The 19,985-nt window shown below is 56.9% G+C and overlaps 2 protein-coding genes across 2 annotated transcripts in view; both read left to right on the top strand.

Annotated features, from left to right (window-relative positions):
- The first annotated feature begins 268 nt into the window (after positions 1–268).
- On the top strand, positions 269–8,961 carry TMEM38A (transmembrane protein 38A). The gene is made up of 6 exons (XM_049787723.1): positions 269–437; positions 2,852–3,008; positions 3,951–4,135; positions 7,210–7,297; positions 7,670–7,787; positions 8,112–8,961. Exons 1-6 carry the CDS (start codon positions 314–316, stop codon positions 8,331–8,333), a joined length of 894 nt encoding a protein of 297 aa, XP_049643680.1. The 5' UTR covers positions 269–313; the 3' UTR covers positions 8,334–8,961.
- Positions 8,962–10,861: 1,900 nt separating this feature from the next.
- NWD1 (NACHT and WD repeat domain containing 1) overlaps positions 10,862–19,985 on the top strand; it is a 31,504-nt gene continuing 22,380 nt past the window's right edge. Inside the window, exons 1-3 of the mRNA XM_049787679.1 lie at positions 10,862–11,011; positions 13,831–13,916; positions 15,536–15,652. Of these exons, the coding sequence (XP_049643636.1) occupies positions 13,833–13,916; positions 15,536–15,652 (201 nt within the window). The 5' untranslated portion in view covers positions 10,862–11,011; positions 13,831–13,832. The remainder of the gene's footprint in view (positions 11,012–13,830; positions 13,917–15,535; positions 15,653–19,985) is intronic.

The following is a 19,985-nucleotide window of genomic DNA, read 5'->3' as shown; positions in this document are numbered from 1 at the left end:
ACTGAGCCTCAGCCCCTCCGCCCTGCAGCGCTGATGCAAGGGTGCCCCGGGACCCCGCGCCCGGCCATGGCACAGCGCGCGCGGGCCCGGCCTGGGGGTCCCTCCCGGTCGCTGTCCGGAGGACCCCGACGCGCGCGAGGCGGGCCGAACGGGGCGGGGCCGGGGGCGCCGGTCCGCCCCCCGAGGCCCGGGCTCCGCCCCCCGCCGGGCCCGGCTCCACCCCCGCGGCGGCTTCCCCGGGGGCGGCGCCTGGGCCGGCCGGCGGGGCGCGGGGCGCGCGGGGCCGGTGCGGGGCGCGCGGGCGGCGTGCGCCATGGAGCTGCTGTCGGCGCTCAGCCTGGGCGAGCTAGCGCTCAGCTTCTCGCGGGTGCCGCTCTTCCCGGTCTTCGACCTGAGCTACTTCATCGTGTCCATCGTCTACCTCAAGTATGAGCCAGGTGAGGCTGCGGGGCTGGGGGAGGCGCGGGGGGCGCCGAGACGCGCGCCCGGGCCGTGCGCGGGGCTGCCAGGGCCTCGCCAGAGTCGGAATCCGGGAGGTGCAGGCGGCGGGTGGAGAAGTTCATGGCCGCCCAGCTGGGGGTCAGGTGCGGGGAGAGCCCCCAGGTGGACAGGAGCAGGGGAAGATGGGTGCGGAGATGCAAGGGTGGAAACGGGGGTGCTTGGCTGGAGGGGGTCAGAGGCGCTTTGGGCCCCTGGGGGGGTCGTCGTCTCGCTGTCCTGACGGGCGTCGTGACCTCCCCGCTTGCCCTTGGCCACGCGCGCGCCCCCACAGCAGCTGCGTGTCTATTCATAGGCCTGTCCGCTGGGGACGGGTAAAAGGGACACCCGAGGGGCGGGGGTTGCAGAAGGGACATGGGCGCACCCCGGTTGGGGGCTGTTTGGGAGCATTTATGACGCCCTCTCTGCATCTGTACGGGATGGAAACGTCAGGTTTTTCTCTTTAAAACCTTTTCCCAGAGCTGGCAAACGGTCTCCTTAGAGCTTAGAGTCTATTTTTATACCAGGCTGCGAGTAGGGCTGGGGGTCCATTCCTCATCTCGGTCTCTGCAGGATTTTCAGCTCACCCAGTTCTTCCATGCAACTTTAGGGCGATAGATCAGTCGCCCCAAACTCCCACCCGGCCCGACCCCCCACACACACACACACATTCCAGGTGTAAGTGGCCCCTGTTTTCTTTGCATAGATGGAAGCGGCTGCCCCACCCCCGTGATAAAAATAGGTGTTGGCAGCTTTTTGAGAGACCAGCAGAGTCTGAGGGAAGAGGCTGTCCTGCTGCCTCCCCACCCCACACCCCTTGTATGGATCTGAAACTCTGGGTTTCTCCCAGCCCCAGCACGCCCCTCCTTCCACCTCCAGAGATGACAGCGAGGAACTTTGCAAAGCAAATCAGCACCTGGCCTGTCTCCTTTCCCCGGCTCCCGCACTGGCCCAGTTCCCGGGCGCAGGGACATTTCCCAGGGCTCCAGTGCTCAGGCTGAGTTAGCTTCACCGGGAAACCCATGGCATGAGGCCGGAGCACAGCCGATAGAACGTTTGTCTTCAGGCTGACTACCGGATTCCATGCGTGGCAAGCCAGGAGTACTACCCCCAAGCACTACCAGGAGCAGTTTCTGAGTGCAGAGCCAGGAGTAACCCCTGAGCGCCATTGGGTGTGACCCAAAAACTAACCAGAAAAAATAAAACTATGCAAGCCCCTGCAGTCTAGGCTCCAAGGTGTGTGAGCAGCGGTGTGTCTATGTGTGTGTACCTGGGCAGGCAAGAGAGGGCCAAAACCCTCAGGAGGGACAGAGAACAGGTCCTCTCCCTGTGGTGCTTTGAGCATAAGGAGTCCCCTCCTGACTGGGCGTGCTTGTGGGATGCCCTGGTCACACCTCGTAGGCAGCGGTGGGTGCCCAGGCAGGCAGGAAGGGTCAGCCTCCTGACCTTTCCACCTGGACTTCCCTCACTCTCCCTGCTCCTCCCTTCATGCAGCCAGTCTCCAGGATCTGGACAGAAAGGCCCCAGGGGGTATTTTTAGATGCACAGAACCCTTCTCTGTACCCTAGACCTTACCTGACCCCCCGCCCCCCAAGGCACAGTTCAGCTGTCCTGAGGATTAACTTCCAGCTGCTGGCCTTTTAAATAGACACCCAGGAGGAGGAGGACAGGCGGCAACTGGCTGAGCATTGGGACAGGGGTGGGGGAGGCAGCCTTAAAGTTGAGCCCTGAAGCCCTGGAGTTGCTGAGAGGAACTGGGGACATGGAGGTGGGGCCTGCTTCGAAGAAGGAAAGGGGGTGGGGCAAGCCTGGGGTTTGGGCAGGAAAGCAATATAAGGCAGGACTAGAGCATCTCAAAACAGAGCAGGGGGCCAGAGTGCTAGCACAGCGGGTAAGGCGTTTGCCTTGCACGCAGCCGACCCGGGTTCTATTCCTGGCACTCCATATAGTCCCCCGAGCCTGCCAGGAGTAACTTGTGAGTGCTAAGCCAGGAGTCACCCTTAAGCGCTGCTGGATGTGGCCCCAAAACAAAACAAAAAAAACAGCTGGATCCGAGAGGAGGGATGGTAAAAGTGGGAGGGTGCAGGCCTTACCCTTAGCTAACTGGGGTCGATCCCCAGCATCCAATGTGGTTCCTCAGCGCAGTGTCCAAGAGTAGCAGCTATGACAGGGTGGCCTTTTGGATTTTGTAGTATTCACATAGAGGTGGGGAGGCACACCCCGTGGTTATTAAGGCACTGCCTTGCAGCCAGTCAGCCCCCCAGTTCAGCCTCCCGCACCACGTAGGATGCGATGCCCCCAAGTGTCTAGGGGCGCTGTGACGCCTGCGGGGTAGTGACCGGTCCCTGTCCCTGTCCTTGTCCCTGTCCCGCAGGCGCGGTGGAGCTGTCCCGGCGCCACCCCATGGCGTCCTGGCTGTGCGCCATGCTGCACTGCTTCGGGAGCTACATCCTGGCCGACCTGCTCCTGGGCGAGCCCGTCATCGACTATTTTAGCAACAGCTCCAGTATCCTGCTGGCCTCGGCCGTCTGGTGAGCACCGGCCAGGAGCAGAGGGTGGGCTGTGGGGGAGCAGGGCCCAGGGAGGTGGGCGGAGCCAGTCGGGGGCGGGACAAAGAAAGCCTGGGCCCAATCTCCAGAGAGGTGGGCGGAGTCAGTTAAGTGGGCGGGACTTTGGGGAGCCTGGGCCCAATTATCAGGGAAGTGGGTGGAGTCAGCCTAGTGGGCGGGACTCTAGGTAGCTTAGGCCCAATCTCCAGGGAGGTGGGTGGAGTCAGCTAAGTGGGCGGAACTCGGGAGCCTGGGCCCAATCTCCAGGGAGGTGGGCGGAGTCGGTTAAGTGGGCGGGACTTTGGGGAGCCTGGGCCCAATTACCAGGGAAGTGGGTGGAGTCAGACTAGTGGGCGGGACTAGGTAGCTCGGGCCCAATCTCCAGAGAGGTGGGTGGAGTCAGCTAAGTGGGCAGGACTCGGGAGCCTGGGCCAATCTCCAGGGAGGTGGGCAGATCTGGGGAGCCTGGGCCAATCTCCAGCGAAGTGGGAGGAGTCAGGTAGGCGGGGCTCAAGAGAGCCTGGGCCCAATCTCTTGCAAGGTGGGAGGAGCCAGTTAAGTGGACGGGGCAGAGAAGAGCCTGATGCCCAATCTCCAGGAAAATGGATGGGTCCAGTCAGCTGGGTGGGACATAATAGAGCCTGGCACCCAATCCCTCTGGAGTGGGCGTGACCTAGTTGACTGGGCGGAGCTTGAGGAGGCTCTGTCAAGTCTCATTGAAGTGGGCATGTCAGCTTGATATTGGGTGGAGGGCATGGAGGTGGGTGGCGCCATCACCCTCCACAGTGGTTCTGGGTGTCCTAGGGGCAGCCTCCCAGCTGGCACCTGAGCCAGTCCCATGGGCGAGAGTGCCACAAATGCAGCTCGTATGCCCTCCTGGGACAGGGTGCCCATTACTGACTCGGGTCTCTGCATCCCCTAAAGGTACATGATTTTCTTCTGCCCCCTGGACCTCTTCTACAAGTGCGTCTGCTTCCTGCCGGTGAAGCTCATCTTCGTGGCCATGAAGGAGGTGGTCCGGGTGCGCAAGATCGCTGTGGGCATCCATCACGCCCACCACCACTACCATCACGGCTGGTTCGTCATGATCGCCACCGGCTGGGTCAAAGGTACTCAGAAGCCAGAGAAGCTAGAGGCTCAGAGGCATGTGAGGCTAGACACCGCTGAGCCTCTAAGCTCAGGGATCTTTGGGGAGATGCTCTCCTAGAAGTGCTCGAGGGAAACATCTGTGGTTCTGTTGCAAACCCAGGTCACGTTTGTGCAAGGCAAGCACCTTAACCCTTGTTTTGTTTTGTTTTGTTTTAATGCCACACCCGACAGCACCCAGGGGTTACTCCTGGCTCTGCACTCAGGAATTACTCCTAACAGGCTCTGGGACCAACCTGGTGTGACCACAGCATACATGGCAAACGCCCCACCCACTGTGTTATTGCTTTGGCCCCCACAGGGACCTTTTTAAGTTTGGTTGTGAAAACAAGTATATTCTTGGGGCCAGAGTGAAAGCGCAGTGGTAGGGCATTTGCCTTGCACGTGGCTGACCTAGAACAGATCTCAGTTCGATTCCCCGCATCCCCTATTGTCCACTGAGCCAGGAGCAATTTCTGAGCGCATAGCCAGGAGTAACCCCTGAGCATCACCAGGTGTGGCCCCAAAACAAAACAAAAAGTATATTCTTATTTTTGTGTGTGTGAAGGGCCATACCCATCGATGCTCAGTGGATGGTTACACCTGGCTCTGCATTTAGAAATTACTTCTGGTTGGGGCCGGAGCTATAGCACAGCTGGGAGGACATTTGTCTTGCATGTGGCCAATTCGGGTTTGATCCCTGGTGTCCCATGAATCTGTCAGGAGTAATTTCTGAGTACTGTGCCAGGAGTAACCCCTGAGTACCACCAGTGTGGCCCAAAAGCAAAAAGCAAAAACAAAAAAATTTCTTCTGGCAGTGCTTGGGAGACCCCATGGGATATTGGGGATCGAACCTGGATTGGCTCTGTGCTAAACAAATCCTCTTCCTGCTGCACTCTTCAGCCTGAACACATATTTTTCACTGCATTGGGCCCTCCCCTGACCCTTTCTTCATCCAAAAGGGGGATGAGATAGACTTTAAGAGCAAAGATATTAGGGCCAGAGCGATAGCACAGTAGTCGGGCATTTGTCTTGCAAGCTTCTGACTCAGGACAGACCTGAGTTGGTCCCCCAGCATCCCATATGGTCCCCGAGCCTGCCAGGAGCGATTTCTGAGTGCAGAGCTAGGGGAATAACCCCTGAGCACTGCTGAGTGTGGTTCAAAAACAAAACAACAGGGCCCGGAGAGATAGCACAGCGGCATTTGCAGCGATCCAGGACCAAAGGTGGTTGGTTCGAATCCTGGTGTCCCATATGGTCCCCTGTGCCTGCCAGGAGCTATTTCTGAGCAGACAGCCAGGAGTAACCCCTGAGCACCGCTGGGTGTGGCCCAAAAACAAAAAGAAAAACAAAATAACAATAAAAAAGAGCAAAATGTTACTGCAAACCAGTGGTTTTTTTCCCTTTGGTTTTTAGGCCACTCCCGGTGACGCTCAGGAGTTACTCCTGGCTATGTGCTCAGAAATCACTCCTGCCCAACACGACATCATATATGGTTCCCCTGAGCACTCTCAGGGGTTACTCACTCCGAAATAGAGAGCCTGGAGTAGCCCCTGAACACTTCCAGATGTCACCTCAAAATTGTAAGAACAAAAATAACATCAAAACATAAATGGCGGGGCCGGGCGGTGGCGCTAAAGGTAAGGTGCCTGCCTTGCTTGCGCTAGCCTTGGACAGACCTCGGTTCGATCCCCCGGTGCCCCATATGGTCCCCCAAGCCAGGAGCAACTTCTGAGCACATAGCCAGGAGTAACCCCTGAGCATTACTGGGTGTGGCCCAAAAACAAACAAACAAACAAACAAAAAACATAAATGGCAGGGCTGGAGAGATAGCCCAAGCAATAGGGCATATGCCTTGCAAGCGCTAACCTAGGATGGACCATGGTTCGATCCCCAGCGTCCTATATGGTCCCCCAAGCCAGGGCCAATTTCTGAGCACATAGCCAGGAGTAACTCCTGAGCAACAACGGGTGTGGCCTTAAAAAAAAAAAAAGAAAGGAAAGAAAAACACAGAACCATAAATGGCAGAGCTAGAGCTATAGCACAGCGGTAGGGCGTTTGCCTTGCACGCAGCCAACCCTGGATGGACTCCGGTTCAATTCCTGGCATCCCATTTGGTCCCCTGAGCCTGCGAAGAGTGACTTCTGAGCGCAGTCAGGAGTAATACGTGGGCACTGCCAGGTGTGACCCAAAAACAAACAAAAAACAACAACAACAACAAAAACATACATGGCAGAGGCCAGAGCAGGGGCACAGTGTATGGCATTGGCATTTGGCTTGCGTGCAGCTAACCCGGGACGGACTTCGGTTTGATCCCCAGCGTCCCACATGGTACCCCAAGCCAGGGGCGATTTCTAAGCCCATAACCAGGAGTGACCCCTGAGTGTCACTGGGTGTGGCTCAAAAATATTCAAAAGAAACAAATCATAAATGGCAAAAATGGAGAGAAATTTCAGAGAAGCAGTTGATTTGATGTTAGTAGCTGAGGGCCCCAAGGACAGCAGAAGTCACAATAATGTACAGACGGAGGAGGAGTAATAGGAGGAATAGTAAGGAAAGCAAAGTAACAGGAAGTCAGAGAGGAGAAGTGAGGAGCCAGGAATGTGGCTGGGCTGGTAGAGCTCATTCCTGGCTACAGGCCCTGGGTTGGATCCCGGCACCACATGGCCGCTGGGCACTGTCGCAGTTACCTCATTCCTGTCTTCTGCCCTGAGGGGGAGTCCAGGATCCAGGGCCCCAGGACGCCATACTGTGTCACATCCAGGCTCAGCTCTCTCCAAAACCCAGCTCCCAGGAGGTCCCGGGATGCCTGGGAGATTGAGGGTTCAGGGCCGCCAGGAGGAAGTGGCTGGCAGGTTACTCAAGAGGCCATGATTCGGGTTTGTGCGGGTGACCTGATCGTGGCCCAGCTTCGAGGATGATCAGCCACAGACAGGCCTCTGTCCATGCGGCTTTTGAACCGGTTCCCTGGGCCTGGGGCCATTGACCCTACCCCAGCCCCGGGCACTGACGGGAGAGGAGGGTACGGTGTCCTCAGAGCTCCCTGTCCATCTCCCAGGCGCTGGTGTGGCCCTCATGTCCAACCTGGAGCAGCTCCTCCGAGGAGTCTGGAAGCCAGAGACCAACGAGCTCCTACACATGTCCTTGTAAGTCGCCCCCTCCTGTATGAACCGTTCCCCCTCCAGAGGTGACCCTGACTCGGACACACCTGCAAACCCCCCAATTCAGCCTTCCAGAAGGTTCCAGAGTACAGTAAAAATACTACCTGGTGCTGGCCAGGGGTGCAAGGCCTGGACCTCGTGTGATGCTGCTGGGGGCGGGGCCTGCGGTGGGCGGGCCCAGTCTCAATGGGCGGGGCTGACAGTGCGGGGCATCCTCATGGGTGGGACCAGTGGAGGCGGGGCCAGTTTCAGTGGGCGGGGACAGCAGTGGAGCAGGGCTGTGTGAGTGGACAGGCTAGTGGGGCGGGGCCAAAGGTGGGTGTGGCCAGCCCTCCAAGTGACCGCTTGTCTCCCCAGCCCCACCAAGGCCAGCCTGTACGGAGCTATTCTGTTCACCCTGCAGCAGAGCCGCTGGCTGCCCGTGTCCAAAGCCAACCTCATCTTCCTCTTCACCATGTTCATGGTGTCCTGCAAGGTGAGACACCCCGGTACCTCCCTCACCCTGGGCGGCTGTGACGGGTCCTGGGGAGAAGTGCAACGTTCCGTTCATGGTCAGCCACCAGCAGGTCCCTGCAGCATCTGCACTGAGACTGGCAGGTCAGGTGGCAGGATGGGCCTTCCAGGAGGAGCCTAGGACAGGTGCTGTGAGCACATGTAACTGAGGGAGTCAGGCTGCCCGACCCACCGCACCCAGGGTTCTGCAGAGCACTCCCAGCTCAGTAGCCTGGTAGCCGATCTTCACAGCAGGACTGGCAGCCCCTGCCCAATTCCCCAGCTGACCGCCCTCTGCTCCCCGCAGGTGTTCCTGACGGCCACACACTCCCATGCTTCCCCATTTGACCTGCCCGAGAGCTACATCTGCCCTGTGCTGTTTGGCTCGGCGTGGGGCGGAGACCACCACGATGCCCACGGCAGTGCCCATGGCAGTGCCCACGGTGGCTCCATGCACTCAGCGCTGCCCAAATCCAAGGAGGAGTTGAATGAAGGAACTCGGAAGAAGAAGACCAAGAAGGCGGACTAGGGTGCAGTCTGGGGGCTCGGGGCGGTGGAGGCATTTATAGACATTGAGGTCCCATGTTGGAGAGGGAACTCCCCCAAGAGGGATGTCAAGACTCTGCTGTTCCCTGGATTTTGCTGCTCCAGACCCCACGGACATTTGGTAGAGGTACTGTCCCATCTCTGCCTGCCCAGCTTCCTCCTGCTGAGAGGGGGTCACTGTCTTCCTGTCTGTGCGGGGAGAAACCTCCCTTGCCTCCACCCACACTCCTGCACCACTGAACATCAGGGGTGATCAGCATCTCGGTTCAGGGGTCTACATAAGGCACCCCCAAACCAAAGAGACACAGCAAGGCCCCAAGTTCCAACTTTGTCCTCATGTCCCCTCTGGGCTCTGTGCGGTCACTCAGCTGATCAGCAAACACGAGGACAATGCTGATGAGGGTGGGGCTGGCAGAGGGATCCCGTGGCCCCTCCTGGCCACAGCCTTCACTCACTGTCACCAGGATGAGGGGACGACGAGATCGGGCTCCAACAATGTCTGTTGGCAGGTCACTGCACTCTGGGTAGCTGGGGGGATCCTTCGGCCGGAAGACACCCCAGATCTGTCTTCTTGGCAACAGGGTCAGCAAATAAACCCTGTGTGAGATCCACCATGTGTGTGATGCAGTTCTGGGAACTGGGGGGCGGGATTCCACAGACGGGTGCTGGGAAGCCCAGTGGAGCAAGTGGAGGCACCGGACACAATCTGGGGCAAAATAAGCACAGCTTTGAGGTGACCCCTATACTTCCAGGTGTAGCTGATGCCCTCTAGGTATCAACTACCAACTATGACTGACGTTGGCCCCAAGAGGGCACTGCTGCTCCATCTCAGTGCTGAGTGGATCTCACAGCTGGTGAGTTTGTCTTTGAAAGGGTGACAGGTGACAGCTGTATGTCCAGGCCAGGGTGCAGCTTTGGTGCCACCCCTAATATCCAGCATTTTCCTGGGGACCGTGAGGGAACACTTACGCAGCGGTTCACCCCAGAACTTCCTCGGGGTCTCCCCCAGAGTAGGAAGAACAGTATGTGGGCCACAGTTCCTATCTCTCTTCCAGGTCCCCCTCGCCCTTGGGGCTTCTCATCTCCACCCATCTCCATGTCTCCACCTTAGAAATAGGTCAACCAGGGGCCAGAGCGGTGGCGCAGCAGTAGAGTGTTTGCCTTGCACGTTGCTGACCTAGGACGGATCGTGGTTCGATCCCCCGGCATCCCATATGGTCCCCTAAGCCAGGAGCAATTTCTGAGAGCATAGTCAGGAGTAACCCCCTGAGCATCACCGGGTATGGCCCAAAAACAAGGGGGGGAGAGAGAGAAGAGAGAGAGAGAGACAGAGAGAGAGAGGAGAGAGAGAGAGGAAAGAAAGAAAGAAAGAAAGAAAGAAAGAAAGAAAGAAAGAAAGAAAGAAAGAAAGAAAGAAAGAAAGAAAGAAAGAAAGAAAGAAAGAGCTCAACCAGCCTGCAGTCACTTGGCACCACCTTGGCCACAACCTCTGTGTTCCCTCAAAAATCTGCCAGCGGGGGTCAGAGTGATAGCACAGAGAGGAGGGTGTCTGCCTTGTATGTGGCCGACCCAGGTTTGGCCCTCGGCATCCCATAGGGTCCCCTAAAGTACCATCAGGAGTGATCCCTGAATGTAGAGTCAGGAATAACCCTGGAGCTTACTGGCTGTGGCCAAAAATAAATAAATAAATAAATAAATAAATAAAATAAAACAAAGCAAAAGCTCCAGGGGCTGAAGAGACTGGGCAGGAGGGTGTCATTAGCCTGGAATAGGCCAATCTGGGTTTGGACGCTGGCACCCCATAGGGTCCCCTGAGACCTCAGGATGATCCCTGAGCACAGAGCCAGGAGCAAGTTCTGAGCATCATCGTTTGTGGCCAAAGGAAGAAAAGTTTCAGCGCAGGGGGGATGGCAGAGGGCAGGGAGTTGGCACAGGGCAGGGCAGCTGGGATCCCTGGGAGACAGGGTGGCGGAGGGGACCCCAGGCCACGGAAGGACTGGGCAGCTTGGGTGCACTCAGACACTTCATCCAGCAAGACCTTCCGGGTGATCCACATAAGACCAGGGGGATCAGCACAAGATCCAGATGGTTCCCATGAGAACGCAGGGGATCAACACAAATTCCACATGATCCTCACAAGACCAGGGGGATCCATGTGAGATCAAGTGCCCTCACCTTGGTGTGGACAGCTGGACTGCACAGGCATGTCCCACTGCCCTCAGTACTGTTCCTTGATGCAGGACCCTCAGCCACCGTGCGACTGTGCAAGGACCCGGGGCCCTCTCACCCGACCCACAACAGTTAACTGCCCGTCTGGCTCCGTGCCCAGCTAAGCCGCCGAGCACTAAACAATCGCTTTCAGCCCCTGTTGCTGGGAGCCTTGGGCAGGCGGGGAGAGGCCTGGCAGGTCCTGCAGACAAAAGGTCTCGAGTTCCCGGGCTCCCTGGGCCGCCAACTTCTCCCAGCACTCCCAGCAGCCCTTCATACTGAGCCCCGGGACACCGGCTGTCGTGGCTGCTGTGGCCACCGAGTCTGCGTCTGCAGCAACATGGGGAGACCAGCGGAGCAGCTGAGGGGTGGCTGAGGGGGGACCTAGGCCCCGAGCCTAGGTGCCACGGCAGAGGGAGGGAAGAGCAGTAACGAGGCCAAGACGAAATGGAGGTGAGTTGGGGCTAGGCAAGACGGGGCCTGGGGATCAGTTGCCCCTCAGGGTTACATGGGATCGGAGGACGGATTGACAAGCAGGGACCTCGAGGCTGCAGCCTGGCACATGTGATGAGCACCAGTTGGGGTGGACAGTACGGGCACCCTGTGGTCATGAGCGGTGCCCCTCAAACCATCAGCGTCCAGGGTAGAATCGTGGATCATAAATCTCAGGACCAACCTGCCCTGCTCTGGCCGGGCTGGAGACAGGAAGTTTCCAAGGTCAAATCTTCTGACCTTCCGGCGGCCATCAGGGGGCAGACACCAAGGTCAGGGGAGCTGGGAAAGGAACAGAGTCGGGGTGGCGGCATGACAGCCATAGGAGGCTGGAGAAGGGGCTGCCTGGAGTCCGGCAGGAGGACCGGCCCTTCCCGTCTGTTTCACGGATCCCACGCAGGACACGGAGCTTTCCCCCAGCTGCAGGACAGGGCAGGAGGAAGGACGTCAGAGACTCTCTCTGGCCTTCTCTGATCTGGGTGCCGGGTTTGAAGCCTGAGAGCTGGCAGGCCAGGCACCTCCCAGCGTTTGAGTGACCCTGGGGTGGGATGTTGGGGTGGGAGTCAGCTGGGGCCAGAGGACGTGGATCACCTAGCCCGCCTGTCAACCCATCCAGGACCTGGAGGTGTTAAACTCCCTGCTAAGCTCCTGGAGGCTGAGCCCGGAGGCCTGTAGGTCCCTTTGCCCCGCCCGTAGACGTCTAAACCCCGCCCCTAGCCCGGTAAACCACGCCTATATCTGTAACCCGCCCATAGGCTTGTAAACTCCTCCCATAGAAGTAAGCTCACTTGTCTTTAGGCCTCGCCCATAGTCTGGTAAACTCCGCCCCAGCCCTGAAAGCCATGCCCACCCGCTCGGCCACGCCCATATAATCGTAAACTCCGCCCATAGGCTTGTAGGCTCCGCCCATGTCTCTAGGCCCCGCCCCTCGCCCTGTGAACCAAGTCTGATTTAGCCCCACCCACCTGTTTGTAACTCCCACCCCTAGGCCTGTAAGCAGCGCCTGCCTTTAGGCTCCACCCACATGCTGGTAAGCCCCGCCCACGGACCTGTAAACCCCGCCCAGTGTCATATAAACCCCGCCCAGTGACCTGTAAGCTCTGCCAGGATCCCTCCCTGCTCCAGCCTCACTGTCCCGAGCCCCGGGCATCCCTGGCACCCTGGCATCGCTGGTTCTGAGTGTTTCTCTTCAAGTCACAGACCGTGGCGCTGAGGTCCGGCCAGCGAGGCCTCCTGCGTGGATCCCGCGGGGAGTCAGGCCCAGAGGCTGGGTCAGTGCCCGCTAGTCAGTGCCTTCCCAGTCCAGGCCAGCTCTGGGGAAGCCGGGGGTCACCCGCTGGGTCCCACTGCACCGATTCTGTGGGCCTCAGGGGTACGTGTGCTTGTGTGTGTGTGTGTGTGTGTGCGCGTGTAACGTGTGTGTGATGGCCACGAGCATGTCTGTCGCAATGCATGTTGTGTATGTGTGTGCCTTGTACATGTTGTGCTGTGTCCACATGCTATACACAGTGTAGGGGAAACCACAGCAGGTGGGGGCCGGGGCTGTGGATTTCGGGGAGGGGGAAGGAGGAAAACTGATTTGCTGCGGATGAGGGAGGGTGGTCCCTACAGGCACCACCCCGGTCCTGAGTGCACGGCTCCCCCCCTACCTGACAACTAGCAAGAGGTCCAGGTGCCTGGGAGAGGGGTGGGCCAGAGGGGCTCAGGGCTTGAGGCTAGCTGGGCCCAGGGTGTCTGGTGTGCATGGGGAGGGGGCAGGATGGCTTTGGCCTTGGTTCCCACGGTCCTACTCACTCCTACACCTGGCTCGGCTTTCCAGCCTCCCCCAGGGGATCCCTGTCTCGTAGAGGCTGCTCCCTGGGTCCCAGGGCGGAGCCCGGGAAACGGCAGTTGCTGTGAGACAGGGTTGAGGCGGGAGGTGCGGCTGGGCGACGGCAGGGCTCAGAGTGACTGGGAGCCGCTGTAGCTCCCCGCTGTGACCCATGGGCGCCCCCCGCTGCCTCCCGGGAGCCCAGCGCCCACTGCCCCGCTGAGTCCCGCGGCCCAGGCCCTCCCTCCCCGGGCAGCCAGCATGAGCCTGGGGCCCCTCAGTCCCGGCACCCGGAGGCGCCTGCTGCAGGGCCAGGCTGGCCCTGTCCCTGCGGCCACAGCCAGCTCAGTGTGTGTCTTCCTCAGCTCCAACGGCTCGGGTAAGGGGGCAGCGTGAGGTTCCAGGGTGGCACCAGGCTGAGGGGTGCAGGAACCCCACACGGCCATGCACAGAAGGGGCTCCTCACCCTACTGTTTCCAACTTGCCTGGGGTCTCCTGAAACATTTTGAGGTACTGGAAAGCTCTGAGCTGCAACTGCTCTGATCCAGTCTGCCCTGCCATACCTCCCCCCACGTGGTCTCCTTGTGGGGGAATGGAGTCAAGGGACCCCTGGGCTGACCTCGAAAGATCTGAGGTTCCCAGCATGACTTAGGGGGCTGATTATCCTGATTCCCCTAAGGCTGCGGATGAGACAACCCCCCTAGGTGACCTCAGTGGGCAGCACCCCCCAACCTGGAGGCAGGAAAGGTGTCTCCCGCCCACCCACCCCGGGGTTTATTCCAACTGGGACGCAAACTGGATCAGCTTCCAGAAATTTCCAAGGGTCCCTGGCATGGGCCCTCGCCAGCCCTCCTGGGGGCTGTTGGTTTATGGTTAGTCCTGGGAGTCCCCATACCTGCACCCCAAGAAGGCTGCCTGAGGGAGCGTCCCTGGCTAGGTGAGGGTCTTCAGGGCTCCGCTATCCCCACAGACATGGAGGCAGAGAGGGAAACCCTGCACAGCAGCGCCTGCCCTGAGGTGCGAACCTTCTGCCAGAAGCAAGGGCTGATGTTTGAGGTAAGTGGCCGTATTGTTCAAAATGGAGTAACGGGTGGGAAAATTTGGGGTTCTCACCCTAGCCCCCCACATTTTTCTTCCTTTATTCATTTTGGGTGGGGATCCCACCCTGTGATGCTTAGGGCTGACTCCTGGCTCTGCTCTCAGGGGTCACTCCTGGCAGTGCTCAGGAGACCCTGTTTGTGCAAGACAAACAGCTACCACGCTGTATCACTCCAGCCCCAACCATTTCTTTGTTTGTTTGCTTGGGGGTCATGCCCAGCAGTGCTCAGGGGTTACTCCTGGCTCTGTGCTCAAGGATCACTTCTGGGGGAGGCTCAGGGGCCCCTATAGGATGCCAGGGATTGAACCCGGTTGGCCGTATGCAAGGTAAATGCTCACCACACTTTAGTATCACTCCAGCCGAAACCATTTCCTTTTTGTTTGCTCGTTTGTTTGGAGGTCACAGCCAATAGTGTTGGGGGCCGGAGAGATAGCATGGAGGTAAGGCATTAGCCTTGCATGCAGATGGACAGTGGTTCAAATCCCAGCATCCCATATGGACCCCCTTGCCTGCCAGGGGCGATTTCTGAGCATAGAGCCAAGAGTAGCCCCTGAGCACTGCCGGGTGTGACCCAAAAACCAAAAACCAAAACAAAACAAAACAAAACAAAAACAAAAACAGCCGATAGTGTTCATTTTTTTTTTTTTTTGTTTTGTTCTGTGATTTCGCTTCTGCCCTGTGATTTTGGGCTGGACCAAGGGCCCCACCTGGTTACTATGACCTGGGATTTCCTATGAAGCTGGTATCTTTTCCAGATGAGTGAGGGGCAGGCAGGGCCAAGGAAGATCTTCAGTCTGGTGAGGACAATGGAGGTGAAGATGCACCCTAAACTTCTCCCCAAATCCACCACTTTACTGAACTCTGTTTTTGTTTTTGTTTTTTGTTTTTGGGCCACACCCAGCGGTGCTCAGGGGTTACTCCTGGCTGTCTGCTCAGAAATAGCTCCTGGCAGGCACGGGGGACCATATGGGACACCGGGATTCCAACCAACCACCTTTGGTCCTGGATTGGCTGCTTGCAAGGCAAACGCCGCTGTGCTATCTCCCTGGGCCCCACTTTACTGAACTCTGACCCTCAACCACCACCCTGCTCAGCCTAGCAGAGCCAGGAGCCATCCCTGAGCACTGTGATGGAAGAATCTTAAGCTTTTTTGTTAGCTTTGGTTGAAGGATTGTGGGATGCTGGGAATCCCACCTGCAGCTCCCATTTTCAAGGTTGTGCTCAATTGCCTTTCATGGGGCAGATATGGATTTGATCTGCAACATTCCTTATGGTCCACCGAGACTGCCAGGAATGATTCCTGAATACAGTGCCAGGAGTAAACCCTGAGCATCATCGGTGTGGCCGTAAAACAAAAACAGAAAAAAAGAAAAAAAAAGAGTGATCCCTTAGCGTGGAGCCAGGAGTAACCCCTGAACACTGCCAGGTGTGGCCCCCAAACAAACAAATATGCTCAACATTTCAACAAGCCTTGTCCCAGCAGGCTCTGAGGTGGCCTGGCCCCTGTTGGTGCCCATGTGGGAAGGAGCCTTGTTACTGGTTTTCTGAGGGAACCTGGGGGCATCTCTATCCACAGGTCGTGGACCTGCACTGGGGGGTCCGAAGTGCCGAGGCCGCTGAGCTCATGACCCCTGAGCTCTGCCAGGAAGAGCTTGAACGCTGCCAGCAGACTTCTCGGGGCCCCTCCTTTGTGGTGAGTCTGGGGGCAGATCGGGGCGGGCCAGGGCAGCCCTTTCCTGCAGCCAGGAGACTCATCTTTGATGCACAGCAGGAGGGCAGGTGCTGTGGGGCTCGAGTGGGGGACAGCTTTGTGCTTTCTCAGCTTTGGGCCAGGATTTGGGAACCCTGAAGCCAGGCAGATGTGGAGACTGGCTGGCCACTGTGGGGAATTTTCTCTCATCTAGGGGGACAAGCTGTTCCCTTTCCCTCCAGGGCACTTCTGTGTACCTGGATCTGGATCAGTTTCCCCCTTTGTCCTCCTCATCACCCACTTGACACCAACACCCCGTCTGTCACCAGAATCAGCCCGAGAGAATGACTCACAACACCTTTAGAGCAGGTTAGATGAGTGACAGCTCAGAATTTTGCTCTCGGAGTCCTAGCCATAGTGCTCCAGGGATGCTCAAGGAGGACATCTGAGAAGAAGGGGTGTGGTGCACATTGTGGAGCCAGCACATAAGGAAGTGATAAAGCCCCAGGGGAAATCCGGCCCTCAGACTGGCTTGTGTCAATAAAGCTTTATCAGCACGTGGCCATGTCCACTCATTTGCATGCAAAGAACACACCCACTAAATTTCTTATGCATTCTCATTTGCATGCACACAGTCCTGCCTGCTCATTGGCCCATGCCCCAGCTAGTTTCTCCATGATCAGACAGAAACTGCCCGGATGGCCAGACTAGCAATATTGGCTCCCTGACCCTTTGGTTTATTTGTTTTTTTTTGGGTTTTTTTTTTTTTTTTTTTGGTTTTTCGGGCCACACCCGTTAGATGCTCAGGGGTTACTCCTGGCTACGCGCTCAGAAATTGCCCCTGGCTTGGGGGGACCATATGGGACGCCGCCTTTGGTTTATTTGTTTGCTTTTGTTTTGGGGTCACATTGTTGGTGCTCAGGGGGATATTCCTGGCTCTGTGCTCAGGGGAAGGGGACCACTCTTGGTGGTGCTTCTGGGACCCTATGGGATGCTGAGGATGGAACCTGGATTGGCCGTGTGCAAGGCAAATACCCTTCATGCTGTCCTATCACTCCAACCCTCCCTGGCCCCTTATAGAAAATGTTTCCCCAACTCCCTGGGAACTGGCCTCCAAATGCTCTGGCAGACCAGAGAAAGGCTGGGCACCTGCCCCTCCTTCCAGAGACAGTTTTCAGGACAGCAAAACTGCAGGACAGTGTCAGGGGTGGGAAATGGACTACAAGGAACCTCCCTCCCAGTGAACGGCCATTGGGGAGCAGAAAAGCGTGGTTTCTGTGACCCCTAAACCTCAGTGCCCTGGGCTCAGACCCACCCAGCTGTAGAGCCCCCTAGCAATCAGAGACACCCACCCCCAAGCCTGTGTTCTGTGTTCTGGGAGCGTTCTCATTCCCTGCACAGCGTTCCCTTCCATTTTATTTTTCCTTCCTCAAAACCTTGCATTTCGGGCCCGGAGAGATAGCACAGCGGCGTTTGCCTTGCAAGCAGCCAATCCAGGACCAAAGGTGGTTGGTTGGAATCCCGGTGTCCCATATGGTCCCCCGTGCCTGCCAGGAGCTATTTCTGAGCAGACAGCCAGGAGTAACCCCTGAGCACCTCTGGGTGTGACCCAAAAACTAAAAAAAAAAAAAAAAAAAACCTTGCATTTCTTGGGGGTGTTTTTTCTTCATCCTGATGGAGATTTCCTTGCCTCGGAGCTTCAGTTTAGTTTTAGAGGTGAGGCTGAGCAACATGTCCCTGAAATGACTCAGTCATGTCACAGTGATGCCAGCAAATGCCCTCTGGTCCTGCCCAGCTGCATCTCGGCTGGTGCCCATGTCCCGATGCTTGAAGAAGAGCTCAAAGCCCCACTTAGCATCTCTGATTCTGGGTACATCTGTCCTTTATGCTTTCCCCAAACCCACATTGTTATTGGTTTTTTTTGGGGGGTTGGGCCACACTCAGTGATACTCAGGGGTTACTCCTGGCTATACGCTCGGGGAATCGTATGGGATGCTAGGGATCAAACCCAGGTCTATCCTGGGTCCCCCACGTGCAAGGCAAATGCCCTACCACTGGGCTATTGATCTGGCCCTTGTTATTATTATTATTTGTTGTTGTTGTTGTATTTTTTTTTCAGATCTCTCAGTTAGTTTTCTAGAGGAGCGTCATGATCCTGAGGTTGATGTTCAAAGAGGATGAAAAATCATAATAATAAGGGCTAGAGCAATAGCACAGAGGGGAGGACAATTGCCTTACATGCAGCTGATCCTGGTTCGATTCCCACCATCCCATAGGGTCCCCCGAGCCTTCCAGGAGTGATTCCTGAGCACAGAGCCAGAAGTAACCCTGATTGCCGCTGAGTGTGGCCCCAAAACTCAAAATAATAATAATAATAATAATAATAATAATAATAATAATAATAATAATAATAATAAAACAGGGAGACAAAGGAGAAAGAAGTCCAGGAGGAATTCGATTTTGCAACCCAAATTGCAGGCAGGGAGAAGAGCAACACACTTCCAGGTGGCCTGGGACCTGGGAAGGTGATTGGGTTCCCCTGGGCCAGCAGCCTCAACCTCGCCGGGACCTCGCATCCTTCCAGCAGGCTCTTTCGGCAGTGCCCACGTGGCCCCCAGTGCCCCTGGCTTCCCCCGGCACGCACATGTCCTGCCGTTGCTGGGCATAAACTGCAGCTCCGAGCTTAGGTCTGGGGCCTTCGCTAAAATCCAGGCATCAGGGGCCCTGGAGAGGCGCCTCTTGGTAAATAAGTCATTAGTCTCAGGCACTGAGCTCCCTCTGGCCCTGCCGAGAGGCTTTGTCTCTGGGGCACCCCCCTATCCCCCCCTATCCCCCCCACCCCCGCAGAGGGCGGCCCAGGGCTCCTGCCCTCCATCCTCCATCCTTCTGGCCCTGCTCCATCCGCACTAGACTGACACTTAGGCCCAACTGCAGCCTTGGAGCTCTGGTTCCTGCTGGTGGGCTCCGCCTTTCCTGCCTTTCCTGCCTTTCCTGCCTTCTCTCCTTCCACATGTGGTTGCTGGCTGCCCTTGCACAGCTGTTCCCTGTACTTAATCACAGTGTCTCTTCTACTCACCAGTGTTCATTCCCTGCCCTTTGCACAAACTGTCCCCTCTGCTCACCAGGCCCCTCTTGCCCTGGAGCACTTGCATGGCTGTGCCAAGTGTGCACTACACCTGCCCGGGGTTGCCTGTCTCATTCCCTCTGCCTCTTGACGTGAAATTCTTTTTTATTTATTTGTTGGTTTGGGGACCACACTCAATGATGCTCAGGGATTACTCCTGGCTCTGTGTTCCAGAATCACTCCTGGCAGGCTGGGGGAACTTTATGGAATTGAACCAGGTTGGCCCTGCGCAAGGCGAATGCCCTCCCCCACTGTGTTATTGCTTTGACCCCTTGACCTTTCCAGTGTTTTAAGCAGCAGGAAATTTCTTTTTTCGTTTTGTTTTGCTTTGTTTTCTTTTATGGGCCACACCCGGTGGCACTCAGAGATTACTCCTGGCTCTGCACTCAGAAATTGCCCCTGGTAGGCTCAGGGACCATATGGGGTGCTGGGGATTCGTTCTGGATCAGTTTCTTGCAAGGCAAATGCCCTGCTGCTATGCTATCACTCCAGTCCCTGCAGAGGAAATTTTTTTTGTTTTTGGTTTTGTTTTGTTTTTTGGGTCACACCCAGCAGCACTTAGGGGTTCCTCCTGGCTCTACGCTCAGAAATCGCTCCTGGCAGGCTCGGGGGACCATATGGGATGCCAGGATTCAAAACACTGATCTTCAGCATGCAAGGCAAACACCTTACTCCATGCTATCTCTCTGGTCCCCATATTCTGTTTTGTTTTGTTTTGTTTTTGGGTCACACTCGGCAGCACTCAGGGGTTACTCCTGGCTCTATGCTCAGAAATCGCTCCTGGCAGGCTCAGGGGACCATATGGGATGCTGGGATTCGAACCACCATTCTTCAGCATGCAACGGAAACGCCCTACCTCCATGCTATCTCTCCAGACCCCCATATTCTGTTTTTTTTTATTTGTCCTTGTTTATTGTTTTTTCTTTGTGTGTGTGTGGGGGGTTTGGGTCACACCTGGCAGTGCTCAGGGGTTATTCCTGGCTCCGTGCTCAGAAATTGCTCCTGGCAGGTATGGGGGACCATATGGGATGCCGGGATTCGAACCGATGACCTCCTGCATGAAAGGCAAACACCTTACCTCCATGCTATCTCTCCGGCCCCTGTTCTTGTTTTGTTTTGTTTTTTTTTGTTTTTTGTTTTTTGTTTTTTTGCTGTTTTTTTTTTGGTTTGGTTTTTGGGTCACACCCGGAGGTGCTCAGGCTCTGTGCTCAG

This window comes from Suncus etruscus, chromosome 15 (assembly GCF_024139225.1).
Source record: "Suncus etruscus isolate mSunEtr1 chromosome 15, mSunEtr1.pri.cur, whole genome shotgun sequence".
Lineage (NCBI taxonomy): Eukaryota > Metazoa > Chordata > Mammalia > Eulipotyphla > Soricidae > Suncus > Suncus etruscus.
Note: the sequence above shows the minus strand (reverse complement) of the source record. Positions and strands in the feature narration are given on the sequence as shown.

Excerpts from the sequence above, each read along its gene's own strand:
- TMEM38A (XM_049787723.1), top strand. The coding sequence starts at position 314 with ATGGAGCTGCTGTCGGCGCTCAGCCTGGGCGAGCTAGCGCTCAGCTTC. Across the intron at positions 438-2,851 it reads CTACCTCAAGTATGAGCCAG|GCGCGGTGGAGCTGTCCCGG; the intron begins GTGAGGCTGCGG and ends CCTGTCCCGCAG. Across the intron at positions 7,788-8,111 it reads TGTTCATGGTGTCCTGCAAG|GTGTTCCTGACGGCCACACA; the intron begins GTGAGACACCCC and ends TGCTCCCCGCAG.